The sequence below is a fragment of the Theropithecus gelada genome, chromosome 2 (genome assembly GCF_003255815.1).
Source record: "Theropithecus gelada isolate Dixy chromosome 2, Tgel_1.0, whole genome shotgun sequence".
NCBI lineage: Eukaryota > Metazoa > Chordata > Mammalia > Primates > Cercopithecidae > Theropithecus > Theropithecus gelada.
Genome location: NC_037669.1, coordinates 32242738 through 32257832, shown reverse-complemented (window position 1 = coordinate 32257832; position 15095 = coordinate 32242738). Strand labels below are relative to the sequence as shown.

General features: G+C 35.4%; 1 protein-coding gene across 1 annotated transcript in view; it reads left to right on the top strand.

Moving 5' to 3' along the window:
• SLC9C1 (solute carrier family 9 member C1) overlaps positions 1-15095 on the top strand; it is a 165025-nt gene that overhangs the window by 63646 nt on the left and 86284 nt on the right. Inside the window, 4 exon segments of the mRNA XM_025375446.1 lie at positions 3512-3673; positions 7130-7229; positions 9104-9247; positions 10348-10522. Of these exon segments, the coding sequence (XP_025231231.1) occupies positions 3512-3673; positions 7130-7229; positions 9104-9247; positions 10348-10522 (581 nt within the window).

Genomic DNA, 15095 nt, shown 5'->3' with positions numbered 1-15095 from the left:
ACTCCTCTCACCCCTTCCTCAAAGGAGCTGATCCAGGTGGTGGACAGTTACCCTAATTGGGCATAGGAGATATTTACTTTCAGCCTTTGAGGCTTGTGGGCAACAGATGGGTGAAGCTCTGTGTATGGTGTTAGTTTGCCTAGAACACGGAAGGTTGGAGCATCTGTGGTGAACCTGGAACCTCAGATTAGCTCAGAAAGGTACATTGTCTTTAGGTACTTCCAATTCACCATCTGTGATGTGTGTGAAAGCCAAACAACCATAAACACAACCTCTACTAAAATCCAGGGTGCAAAGGGAGGTGACGCAATATGGCACTCAGAGAGTGCTCACCCTAAAACCTCCTATAGCTATGACCTTCCTGCAGTTGACTAAGTTGAGCAACAAAGACATTTCTATATTCAGAAGCATTTTAAAAACTCAAGGGCCACCCTTGGGGGAACTAAAAAACCTTAAAGAAGTACAATCTTGCATGCCATTGGGGAGGATCCATGTTCACCTACTAAACCTGGTTCAGTGTTCTACCAGGCTTTATTTAAGATATTATATACTGACCACGGAATTTCAGGGAAACTTATATCAGAAATAACATCTACAGGCTAATCAGGGGAACTTTTTTGGTGCTCTTTGGGAGAAGGGAAAGGAAAAGGAAGAATGGAAGTTCATTCATTCACTGATTCAACAATGATTTATTAATATGTACTATGTGAGAATTTCTATTCTAGGACCTGAGGATTTAACCATACACACAATAGGCAAAGTCCCATTGCCTCCACAGAGCTTGCCTTGTAATTTTGATAATAATCAATGGAATGGAACTTTATTTTTTTATGTTTCAGAAGAAGAAAAACTGTAAGTAATCACTGTAAAATAATAAAAGTAATAACTGCAACAATAAAAACTCTGCTGCAGGAGAAAGAGAACGATGAACTTACTTTCTTAGACATTAGGACTTTCTCTGAACTTCAACACCTTTGAAATACAAATTTTCTTTAAGAAATAAAGATGCTTAATAAGCTTTACTGCTATTTCATTTGACATTGTGAATCAATAATTTTCAGAGTAACCATTGTTTTTATAACTTCTGTAATTATTTAAACAGTGTTACTAATCTTTGAAGTTAGCACGTATTTTATAATAGGGAAAAATTAAGAAAGATTATTTCACTCAGAGTTCTTACTCTTTCCAATTTGAGTGCTAGAAATTTTAAAACAGTATAAGCAGTAATGGCTTTGCTTTGAGACTTTTCCTGTCTTAACAAATCTAGTCAGCAAATATGTTACTTATTAAAATGTATTTTCCTTTCTTAAAGGAAAAAACAGCTTTCAAACTGGGGTCTTCTAACTCCAGATTCCTGTATGCTTCTGCCACTAGAGTTGGCCTCCATCCTATATTTCAGTGACAGGAGATGCTGGACTCAAAACTATTGCCATGACCAGCTCTGTGCCTAGAGCTCATGTGGCCTGGAGGCATGTGTAGTTCCAGAAAATGAGCCTATGATGGCCTCCGACTCCCTGTTTTCCTCTGACTCCCTGTTTTCCTGGGAAGGGCATCATGACATTGCTCTGTGGAAAGTAATTAGGCAAAACATAAAAGTAACAACACCAAAAAGCAAATATATTTTGGCGCATTAATTTTACTTTTGGAACCTAAAAAGTACTCAGAGAAGCCCAAGAGAGAAAAATGTATGTACAGAAATATACATTGCAACATTGTTTATCAGGGTGAAAAGGTAAAACATATGAAATGCCGAAAAAGAAGGAAGCCATCAGTCACTTTGGCAGGCCAACATAATGCAGGAGATTCACCCAATTGAGGCCTAGAGACGTTCCTCTTTCTGTAGTTCCTGTATGTATTACATTCGATCTAGATTATCACTTCTATGAGTTTAGGGACTTCCCACTTGTTCCTTCATATATCTCTAAAATCTGTTACATGTTTGACACATTAAAGGCACTGAATAAATTCCTCAATGGAGACCGAAAGGAGCTCTTAAACTAAACTGACCAAATTTTAAGTGTGGCTTTTAGCAGTTGAAAAGAAACTCTTTCAACACAGAAACAAGAAAATATTGTCCATCTACCCCAAAGGCAATGAGCTATTTTTATTAATATTAGTTTTAGTGGACAAATCATAATGTATACATTTGCGGGGTACAATGTGAGGCTTTGATATATGTATACAATGTAGAATGATTGAATCAAGCTAATTAACATCACCTCATTTAACTATAATTTTTTATGACGAGAGATTTGAAATTTACTCTCTTAGTTATTTTGAAATACCAATATATTATTATTGACTATAGTCACTTTGCTGTGGAATAGATCTGAAAACTTAGTACTGCTTTCTCTTGGAAACTTTGCACTTCATAATCAACAGTTCCCTATTCTCTTCCTCCCTACATCCCCAGCCTCTGGTAATAATTATTCTACTCTCTATTTCTGAAAGTTCAACTTTTTTAGTTTCTACATGTAAGTAAGATCATGCGGTATTTTTCTTTCTGTGCCTGTCTTACTTCACTTAGCATAATGTCCTCTAGGTTCGTCCATCTTGTTGTGAATAACAAGACTTCCTTCTTTTTTAAGGATGAATACTATTTCACTGTGTATGTATACCATATTTTCTTTATTCATTCATTGATGGACACTTAGGTTGACCCCATATATGGGACATAAATAATCCAATTTAAAAAATAGGCTAAGAACAGATAGACATCAAAAGAAGACATACAAATGGTCAACAGGTGCTTTTTTTTTTTTTTTTTTTTCCTCCGAGACAGAGTCTTGCTCTGTTGCCCAGGCTGGAGTGCAGTGGTGTGATCTCGGCTCACTACAACCTCCACCTCCCGGGTTCAAGCTGTTCTCATGCCTCAGCCTCCCAAGTAGCTGGGATTACAGGCATGTGGCACCACACCCAGCTAATTTTTGTATTTTTAATGAAGATGGGATTTCGCCATGTTGGCCAGGTTGGTCTCAAACTCCTGGCCTCAAATGATCTGCCCACCTCAGCCTCCCGAGGGATTATAAGTGCTGGGATTGTAGTCATGAGCTACAGCACCCGGCAGTCAACAGGTACATTAAGAAATGTTCAGCCTCACTAATCATTAGGGAAAAGCAAATGAAAACCATATGAGATATTGCTTCACATCTGTTAGAATGTCTTTTATCAAAAAGGTAAAAGAGAAGTGTTAGTAAGATGCAGAGAAAAGGAAACTCTGGTACACTGTTGGTGGGAATGTAAATTAGTACAGCTATTATGGAAAACTATGTGGAAGTTCCTCAAAAAACTAAAAGTAGAACTCTACCGTATGATCCAGTAATCCTACTTCTGGGTATATATCCAAAGGAATTGAAATCAATATGTCACAGGGATATCTGCACTCTCATGTTCATTGTGGCAATTAGCTAATTTTAAAGATAATGACAAAAAGGAAAATTAACCCAGAATATCAATTAAAATTAAGGGCAAGTTCTATTAACTACTTCTTATTTACTCCCCTTTCTTATAGCTCGATACATCGTGGGTGAATTTTTTTCAAATATTATAGCAAGTTTCTTGTTTGGAATTCTAAGTTCAAAACTGATTCAATTTTGGATGTCAACTGTTTTTGGTGATGATGTCAATCATATAAGTCTCATCTTTTCAATTCTGTATCTCATCTTTTATATTTGTAAGTGAGGGGCCTATGCCTATAATAAAATAACATAGAAAACTTCAAAATAAAAATATATGAAAAGTGTATACCAGGCAAAAGCTAGTAAAAACATTCAACTGATCTAGACAGAATATTTTTACTAAAATAATCTATCAAAAGAGATTAAAAATATGAATATCTATACAACAGAAAACAATGTACCAATATTAGCGAATACTATTATAAAAGAAAGAAGAATTTGACAAAACTATCATTACAGAAATTATGCTTTTCCCAGAGAATTTCATGACTAATTGAACAAAAAATAATTATGGCTATAAAAATATTTAAATATCTTAGAAGTTTGGTTTATAAGATATATAGTTTTACCTCCCAAAACAGAATGCATATCCTTTACATATACATGTAGACAATTTGCAGAAATTAACTCGAAAAACATTTCAATAAAATTTCAAACATTGTTCAACCATGATGCAATTAAATTAAATATGAACTACAAAAAGAGGGTACCTACCAGGCATAGTGGCTTATGCCTATAATCCTAGCACCTTAGGAGGCTGAGGTAGGAGGATCACTTGAGCCCAGGATTTTGAAACCAGTCTGGGTAAGATAGTGGGACCCCATGTCTACATAGCTAGATGTGGTGGCACATGTCTATAGTCCCAGCTCCTCAGGAGGCTGAGGCGGGAGAATCACTTGAGCCCAGGAATTTGAGGCTGCAGTGAGCTATGATTGCACTCCAGCCTGGGCAACAAAGAGAGAAGCTGTCTCTCTAACGAAAGGGCAGAGGGGGGCAGTTTCAACCTGTAAATTAGATATTTTGTCTTGGTAACTCTTAGATCAGAAAGGCAATCAAAATAGAAGTTACATATCAAGTAAAGCTAAATGTTGGAAAATCTATCAATATTATTAATCCATGTCCCACAATCACCTCCTCACAAAAATATGGTAGCTATTGATAATTAGTCATACCATTGCTTCCTGACATAGCCTCAGAATAACATTTAATTCAGCTCTTCAGACAGCCCTTCTTATGATTCAAAATTGACATACACGATAATACCTAGTTACCTCACCTGCACTATGTCCCTGTTACATTTAGGAATAAGACAATGGTGTATATTCTCACATCCATGATTAAAAATAATTCTGAAAACTCTAGCTAATGTGATAAGGGGAAACATTTATACGTATTTTAAAAGAAAAAAATGGGTAGATTAATCACAACATTTTATATCACATAGAAAATTCAACAGAATTAATTGGTAAACAAAGTCAGCAAGACCCTTTAATAGCTTGATATAAGATAAAGTTATCCAAACGGTTGATGATATTTTTATCAGCCAGCAATAACTAACTAGAAAATAAGAAAATTGGATTCTTTCTATACTGGTAAAAAGTTATAAAATATTAATGAATAAACTTAACAAATAGTTTGGATCTAAACATAGAAAATTATAGAAGTTATTAGGAAATATAAAATTTGAATAAATTTAAGCATAGAAAAACTTCTCTTCAGAAGTGCTAGAGTAATGGGAATTTATTATTTTCCCTCTGAAGAGGAAAAGGCAGACCAGAGGATCTTGAGGCTTTCCAATGAATTAATCAGTGGATTAAATTCTTAAAAGAAAATCCAACAAATATAATTTCATCTAACATTATTTTTAATAAGTAATCCTAATTTCAAGATTAAAGGTTATACCCAAGGAAATAATTTAAAACTTTTAGAGTCAAGATGTCTCAATAAACATTTTAGGAAGAAACCTGCCAGGACAGAATTTCATTAAAACAAGGTACAGAGTAAATATAAATTTAATGTAAAAAGACTTTCCCTGTGACCTGGCTTTGTGTTTATATTTAGTACCTTCAAGATAGTCATTATAAATATTTTCCTGACTTCACCATCACCTAACAAGTTATAATACCTAATCCAGGGCTTGATTATTTCAAAGAACCTATGTCCATGATTTCTTCTTCTTTCATGATTCAACAGTGACTCTGCCTTTGCTACCATTTTCAGCCAGGATTAAAATAAAAAATAGAAAACTTGTAATTTTCCATCTTTGGAAGGGAAAACTCAATAATGTAATAATGGCATTAAATTCACTAAATTAAACTTTATTACAATCCAAATCAAACAATGATAGAAATTTTTTTGGTTTTAAAATTTCCTTCTCTCTCTCTCTCTTTTTCTTTTACTTTACTTTTTTTTTTTTTTGGATGGAGTCTCCTTCTGTCGCCCAGGCTAGAGTACAGTGGCTCAATCTCTGCTCACTGCAAGCTCCGCCTCCCGGGTTCATGCCATTCTCCTGCCTCAGACTCCCAAGTAGCTGGGACTACAAGCACCTGCCACCAAGTCTGGCTAATTTTTGTATTTTTAGTAGGGATGGGATTTCATCATGTTAGCCAGGATGGTCTCCATCTCCTGACCTTGTGATCCACCCGCCACGGCCTCCCAAAGTAGTGGGATTATAGGTGTGAGCCACCGCGCCCGGCCCTCTCTCTCTCTTAGAAACAAGAGTCTTGCTCTGTTGCCCAGGCTCTGGAGTACAGTGGCATGATCATGGCTCACTGCAGCCTCAACCTCCTGGGTTTAAGCAATCCTCCCACCTCAGCCTCCTAAGTAGCTGGTACTACAGGCATGTGCCACCAAGCCAAGTCAAGTTTTAAAATTTTTTGTAGAGACAGGGTCACATTATGTTGCCTAGGCCAGTCTCAAACCCCTGGGTTGAAGCAATCATCCCACATCAGCCTCCCAAAGTGCTGGAATTATAGGTATGAGCCACTGTGCCTATCCAAAATTTCTTGACAATTTCAAAAGTTCATCTAGAGAAATTAATGTGTGAGAATAGGCAAAACAATTTTTTTAAGTGGTGAACTTTCTCTACCAGATAGGTATTAAAACATTTAATAGGTCTACAGTAATTAAAATATAACTGTTGTAACACAGGAATACAAAGTAAGTCAAAGAAACACAAAGGGCACAGAACTAGTCGAAGTATGAATGGCAATTTAATATATGATAAAAGTAGAATACCCACAATATTCTTTAGTATTAAAAACACATATTTCAATTTTTACTTATTAACTAGAACTATGTCTGCTATGAAGGAGGTATAAGTTGTGGGCAAGTTCACAAAGAAATCATCAGCTGATTTTCATTTCAACCCTCCAGAACCCATCTGAAACAACCAGACCTCTAAAGTGTGCTCTAGCCTCAATGGGGTATGTGAAGCCGTGCAAAGATGTCCACAGTAGGCTTTACAATACAATTGGATATAAGTTGGAGGAAGAAAAAGGACATGGGGTGGTGGTAATAATTTGCAATATTTTTCAGCTGAAATCAAGTGAAGTTGCCTCTCTATAAAAGTCACGGTACTGTCACAGTATCTGATACTTCTAACTCGGGTAAAATTTGTGCTGCTGCTGATGTTAAATTAATACTTTATATTTATTTCTTTTTAAAAATAGGTGAGTTACTTGGAATGTCAGGAATATTTACTCTGGCCATTGTGGGACTTCTTTTAAATTCTACAAGTTTTAAAGCAGGAGTTGAAGCACTTCTTCTTGAGTAAGTGGCTAGCATATTTTCACTTTATTTCATACACTGGAACGTATAATATCATAATAGTAACAATATCTACATCTACATGGCCAAAGTAAGATTTTCAAAGACTTGAAAACTACCCAACTAAAAACCTTTACCAGATTTTATTTTTTCTTGCCAGTATCTTTGAATCCTCCAATTTAAAGCAAATTCGTAACCTTACCTTGAGTCCATGTTGGTTCTCTTTCCCCACTAATTCCTCAAGTCTCTGATTATCTCCTCAATAATTTCCCATGTAAAATCTTGTACCCACTAGTAAGAGGGTTCCAAAAGTGCAGTAATCGAGAAGTAATATTTTAATATTTTAACGCAATATTTTAAAATTAAGTTTAAGTTGAAATCTAAAAATCAGTATTTTAAGGACAATGAGGTGCTGTGTAAAGCAAATCAGAAGAGTAAGCTGGGGCATTTGAAGAGGATTAGCAGTGTTATAAAAGAAAGTATGACCAAACTAAATGTAAGCAAGACTAAGGGTGGAAAAGTGCAAATTGTGCCTTGCTCAAGGGCACTCAGCTGAGGGGTGAGTAGTTATCAGCCAAAGGGAAGAGCACTTTCTGTAATGCTTCGATACGTAGAGTGGAAACTTAACCTGAACCACATAATGACAACATATGTGTTAACAAAGACCCTGAAAGTAAACCATGATTTTTAGAGTTTTGGGACAACGTTATAGAAGATAGAATTAATTCTGATGTAAGAAGCTTAAAACATATGGGGTCTTATAGGATTCTAGAGCACTTCAATAAAATTCCATGCCAATTACAATGGAAGTCAATTGTACTTACACTTAGGCAAAATTAAATGGACCACAGTTGAGGGAAGAATTTAAAATGCTACACAAGTATTAGCTATATATATGGGGAATTATTCTGAAGGTTTTCCTCTCCTTCTTGCTCCAACTGTAAGCTGGATCTTCAAATATATTACTTATCTTTATTCTTCATTCCTTGTAAGTTGTGATGTCTTTCTTGCCTGCATTCCTAGTACTATTGAGCCTACAATTGAAGTAGGTGATCTCTCTGTACCTCATATTGATTTCTAAATCATTCTATCTCCCACTTCCTTAAAAGAATCCAATTTAGAAGCTCGTGCCATCAGAATATACCATCTGCCTCTTGGTTGTGGTTATCTATAGAAATCTAACTCACATTCTCCATTTTGTGAAGATTTTAGTTCCTGTCTCACTATGACTCTCCAGTATTACTCTATCACCATTCTTAGTGATGTCAATATTCATACAGTTAATCCTTTACTCCGTCATCTTCCAATTCCTGTATCTTCTCTCCTTGTATAAGTATGTCCACCACTCCTCTTTAACCACCCACTCCCACAGTTGTACAAATAACTACTTCATAAACACAGTTGCAAGAATCTTACTATCTAAAATATGGCACGTACCAACTTCTACCCTTGAAGATAGTGGAAATCTAAGATAATGGTGTTAAATTCTACTAACGTCTCAAAACAACCTCTAACAGGTCCATGTTAACTCTTAAACAGAGAAGGTGTACCATCTCCCATCTTTTCACTGTATGCCCTTTAGTACCTAAATTCTAACAATTCTGCAACCATACTGAGACTAAAATCCATTGATTCTATCATCTTTTACTGACCCTCACCCATCTCATATTTTCAGTTCCTCTTTATCCAGGTCATTTCTTTTGTGTAAAATAGTTTAATAACTTTTCATCATTTTCAGCTAAAAGTCAAAGTTGTTTGTAAATATTTTATTCATTTTTTGATAATCATTAGCACAATGATTCACATAGATAAACCTTGTAATCAAGATGTCAAATTAATCAATTATAAATATTTTTAATTTTTTCTGAATAATGCAGATTCTGGAATTTCCTATCACGTGTTGCTTTTCTCATGGTGTTTACTTTCTTTGGACTTCTAATTCCTGCACATACATATTTGTATGTAAAATTTGCTGATATATACTATTCATTAAATATCTACTTCACACTGATTGTTTTAAGGTAAGAACATCATTAAAATTTTTCTATCTATAGATAATTGAGTAAGTTTAAAGATCATCTTTTAAATAACACAAAGATTTCATACCTTAGATTGAAAAATTGACTCAAACTTTCCAAGGATCATCAGCAAATAAATGCTTAGTAATATTTTTCTTGGCTTTTAACTAAATTTCAAAGCAATGCAAACTCTGTTTTTTTTTAAAATTAGAAACAAACACAATTAACATTTAACATATTTTGTCCAATGTTTTTGTAATAACATTTCATGAAGTTAAGTACCTCTTATAAATAAAAATCTTGTTTTTACTCAATATTATATAGCAAACAATTTTCTATTAATTAAAAACTACAGTTAGAAATTGCTTTTTAAAAATCATAGGGAAGCCCTCTTTGTAAACGTCTTTTTTTCTCAAATAATTTTTGTAGTTTCTTTTTCCACTGTTAAGAGGTAGAAAAAAGTCTGTTCATGTAGCTGAAAAGGAGATAGCATAGAGTGAGAAAAACCATCATAACTAGAGTCTCATAGTTCTTTAATCTCCATCACTCAAATGGTTAACATTCTGCTTCCATCTAGTTGAATTGTTGAAGTCAAGGCAGCTAGTGCCAACTAAAACAAAATTATTTCCCAAATTATCAGATCAAATTAATGTAAAACATAGGAATGATATATGACTGAGGGGAAAAAAATCTGGCAAATATTGGACCAATTCAGCAAGATTAAAATCTATAAACAAAAAGAGAGCATTTTCTCACTTTTTATTCATTAGATTTCTTTTTATTTGGGGTGGGGATTCAGAATTTATGCACAACACATCTTGAACTTTTTTTTTTCCTCCTGAAGGAGCGTCACTCAAGGATGATGTAAAGTTACTATGCTACTCACCTAATAGAAAGAAACAAAGAATAATACCATTCTCTTGGCATGTCTCCCTATGGAATACCTGCCGCCTTTCTTTGGTGTCATGTCAACAGTGTGTGAAAGATGTCTCATTTGTTTGAGAGTTACGAATTCTACAGGGAGTGGATTAGAGTAGAGTAGAAAGAAATGGAAAGAAACTCCTATGAAAGAATAACTTTCTAAAAATTGTTTTGTCTTTTAGACTTGTGACCCTTCTGTTAATGAGCCCTGCTTTGTCTCGAGTTGGTCATGAGTTCAGCTGGCGCTGGGTATTCATAATGATCTGGAGTGAAACGAAAGGGATGCCTAATATAAACATGGCCCTTCTGCTTGCCTACTCTGATCTTTATTTTGGATCTGACAAAGAAAAATCTCAAGTAAAGAAAGCTGTATTTTCTTATTTGAATATTGTATACAACTATTGCTGTGTATATAAAATATATTTTTTGTAGTGAGGTAGCTCAACTTCACTTGGGATGTAGGAGTGATTTAGCTATGATGGCAAGACTGGGGAGAGGAGGAACAACTGGCAACTTTCCTTCACCCCATTCTAGCTTAGGAATTCCTAAGTTTCTTCATACCCTAAAAATAGGTTTATTACAAAGATCAAAGTAATTCAAACTTATCAATCATTTAAAATAGTATCTGATACAAAATGTACACTCAATAATGTTTTAATTATTTATTGCACTCAAGAGAAGTGGAAACTTTCTTATGATTGGCCCTGTTGCCTTCTGTAACTTTCTGAGGCCTCATTTAGTAATGCTATGAGCCAAAACATTTTAATTGTCAGGTAAAGCACTCTAAACAGTACCCTCAAACTCTGCTTAGCAGAAAATACTGGGCATAATTCTTCTACCATGTGCCTGGGCAAGATAATTACAAGGCTCTCTATAAGAAAATTTCTATGCAGATATCACAGAGCATCTGATGCTTTTATTATCTGAATTTTTTAAACAAAAATTCCAGGTGTGTAAAGAGAAGCGGCAAGATAATCATTATGTGTCTACTTAAATAATATTCAGTCCAAATATTTAAAAAACTAATCTTTAAACTGCTTTTAAAATCAAAATTATCCAATATTGTATGACTTCTCCCTTCTATCTATTTCTACATACCCAAATAATCAAGATCAATGTCATCACCATACACCTGATCAGTGTGATGGCTACCCTTGTGCACAGATCTAGGTTCTGAAATTTTTAGCTTAGCTGCTATTTGCTGCATGGACATCAGCAAGTTTTTAATTCCCACCTCACCTCAAGTATCAGTTTCCTTACTCCAAAACAGACTTAATAGTATCAATGGTTTGCTGGTAAATATTTAACGAGTAACTTAAGTGTTGAGGTGAGAGGAAGCCCTAATTTGCAGTATTTGTCCATTTCTGTTGTGTAATCACTTCCACCAGCAGAACATCAGTCAGCTCACAAACTTCCTGAAATTGAATGATTAGCTCTCATGAGCTAGTGAGAGCCAGCCTAGCACACTACCGTCACAAAGCATTATTATGAGAAACAAAAAATGTACATAAAATGCTTGGCACATTGTTTTGCATATAGCAATTGTACAATAAATACAAGCTCTGATAATGAAATTATAGTGATGATATACTCTGCAGTAGTGTTTTGAAATAAAATTTTAGTAAATAAAATCATTTAGTAAAATATCCTCACTAGAAGGAACTCCTTGAGAAGAAAGTAGCACTCCTTTTCTCAATTTAATCTAGCAGAACCCTACAGTTAACCTCATACTTACCCAGAGACATTACAGCAAAGGGTTAAAAATACTAACATCAAAGAACTATTGCCTTTTCAATTCTGTCTCTACTATTCATAAGTTATGTTATATTGGGAATGTCACAGTGCCCCAGCCTCCCATCTGTGTGATTGTACAGTATTGGTAATTACCTCACAAAATTGCAGTGAAGATTAAATAAGCCTGGTATATTGTATTATATGACTATTATATGTGTTAGCTCTTATTAATTTTAAACTATTTATCTAATTGAGTGGTCTTTTACCTAGAATGCAATGTGCTTTAGATTGATTTAGGAACTTTTAGAAAAAATATCAATGTCTGTGGAATTCTAGTCTTTACTGTGATTAATAGTGGATATCAGACTTACTTTCCATAGTAAACAACTACAAAAATGTTTAAAATATGTGAAGCAACTGATTTGGGGTATTGGATAAGGGACATTGCCTGGTTAGATCCTTCAGAGAAGCAGAACACATAAGAAGAATTCACATTCACTCTGATCTTTCTTCAAAAATGTGGCACAGAGACGTGAGGGCCAAACAGGGTGCAGTAAACTTACTGGGTGGAAAACACGTATATGAGAGGTTAGGGCTACTTAAGTAGCTAGAATTTGGGGAGGCAGGGTATCATGGAGGGAAGAATTGTATGGAAAAAGGAGCACCAGAAATTTAAATTTCCTTGGATCATTATTTCAATACTAATCATAATAAGCAGAGATTTTGGAGGAGGAGCAGCAGGTAAGAGCTGCTTGCGAGCTTTTGGCTAAATGGATATTGTAAAGGCCACACAGCTCTGGCAGATACTGGAGTTCTGACTAGCCATAGTGTATAAACCTCACTGAAAATCACATAGGTTAAGTTGTGAATCCAGAAAGACCATGTCTTAGAAATAAGAATTATGCTTTAGGCCAGGCACAGTGGCTCACGCCTGTAATCCCAGCACTTTGGGAGGCCGAGGCGGGTGGATCATGAGGTCAAGAGATCGAGACCATCCTGGCCAACATGGTGAAACCCCATCTCTACTAAAAATACAAAAAAATAGCAGGGCGTGGTGGCGGGCGCCTGTAGTCTCAGCTACTCAGGAGGCTGAGGCAGGAGAATGGCGTGAACCCAGGAGTCAGAGCTTGCAGTGAGCAGAGATTGCACCACTGCACTCCAGCCTGGACGACAGAGCGAGACTCCATCTCAAAAAAAAAAACAACAAAGAATTATGCCCTAAAGAAATGTGTATTTTAGACCTGTTTGAAGAAAGACTAGAATCATACCTTAGTAGGATAATGTGATCTGCCAGTAAATTAACTGCCTGACACAAAACATGAAACTCTTTACAGGAAGACAATGTAATCAAGACTCTCAACAATGTAACATCCATAATACATAGCCTAAAATCAAATATTACTGTGCATGTGAAGAAGCAGGAAAATGTAGTCTATTACTAAGAGAAAAAAATTATTCAATAGAAACAGCCACCCAATGACACAGATGTTGGAACTAGCAAAACTTTTAAAAATATACTCAAGAATCTAAAGAAAAAATGGACATAAGAAATGAGGATATGGGGTATTTCAGTGAAGAAATTGAAACTATAAAAAACCTAAAGAAAAATTCTAGCAATAGGAAATATCCAAACTAAAAATTTTTGTTATCAGCTTAATGGCAGATTGGACTGTGCAGAAGAAAACAAATAAGTTCTAAGTTAATATGTTCTACAAGAGTGAGAAAATATATGAAGCAAAAACTGATAAACCTAAAGGGAGAAATAGATAAATTATAATTGGACATTTTAATACTTCTCTATATAACTCAACAAATTATAGAACAACTAGACAGAAAATCAGCAAAGATATGAAAGAATTGAAATCATCATCAACCAATAGGATCCAATTTTTATGGAAATTATATCAATTGATGCAGAAAAAGTATTTTACAAAATGTAAAATTCATTCATGATAAAAACTTCAAAACATATGAATAGAAGGGAATTTTCTAATGTTGATAGAGAGCATCTGTAAAAAGTCTGTAGGTAACAACATAATTAATAGTGAAAGACTGTTTTCCCTTTAAGATTTGGAACAATGTGAAAGTGTCTGCTTTTTCTTTTTTTAAAACTTTTATTTTAGGTTCAGGGGTACATGTGCAGGTTTGTTATATGGGTAAACTGCGTGTCATGGAAGTTTGGTGTACAGATTATTTCACCCAGGAAATAAACATAGTACCTGATAGATATTTTTTCCATTCTCACCCTCCTCCCAACCTCCACTCTCAAGTAAGCCCAGTGTCTGTTGTTTTCTTCCTTGTGTCCATATGTACTCAACGTTGAGCTCCCACTTATAAATGTGATATATGGTATTTGGCTTTCTGTTCTTGTGTTAGTTCACTTAGGATAATGACCTCCACCTCCATCCATGTTGCTGCAAAGGACACGAGGACATGGTCTTGGTTTTTTTTTTTTGCTTTTGTTTTTTTGTTTTTGTTGTTGTTGTTGTTTTGTTTGTTTGTTTTTGTGTTTTGAGAAAACCTTTTATTTTAGGCTCAGGGGAACATGTGCAGATTTGCTACATAGGTAAACTCACATCACAGGGGTTTGTTGTACAGAATATTTCATCACCCAGGTACTAAGCCTAGTACCCAATAGTTATTTTTTTTCCGATCCTCTCCCTTCTTCCATCCTCCATCTTCAAGTAGTCTCCACTATCTGTTGTTCCCTTCTTTGTATCCATATATTCACATCATTTAGCTCCCACTTATAAGTAAGAACACCCAGTATTTGGTTTTCTGTTCCTGCGTTAGTTTACTAAAGATAATGGCCTCCAGCTCTGTTCATGCTCCTGCAAAGGACATGATCTCATTCTTTTATGTGGCTGCATAATATTCTGATATGGTTTGGCTCTGTGTCCCCAGCCAAATCTCATGTTGAATTGTAATTCCCAGTGTTAGGGGAGGAACCTGGTGACTGGATCATGGGGATGGATTTCCCCCTTACTGTTCTCATGGTAGTGAGCGAGTTCTCATGAGATCTGGTTGTTAAAAAATGTGTAGCACTTCCCCTTTCACTCTCTCTCTCTCCTGCTCTGCCATGTGAAGATTTTGCCTGCTTTTCCCCTTTGCCTTCTGCGGTGATTGTAAGTTTCCTGAGTCCTCTCCAGCCATGCTTCCTGTCTACCCTGCAGAACCATGAACCAATTAAACCTTT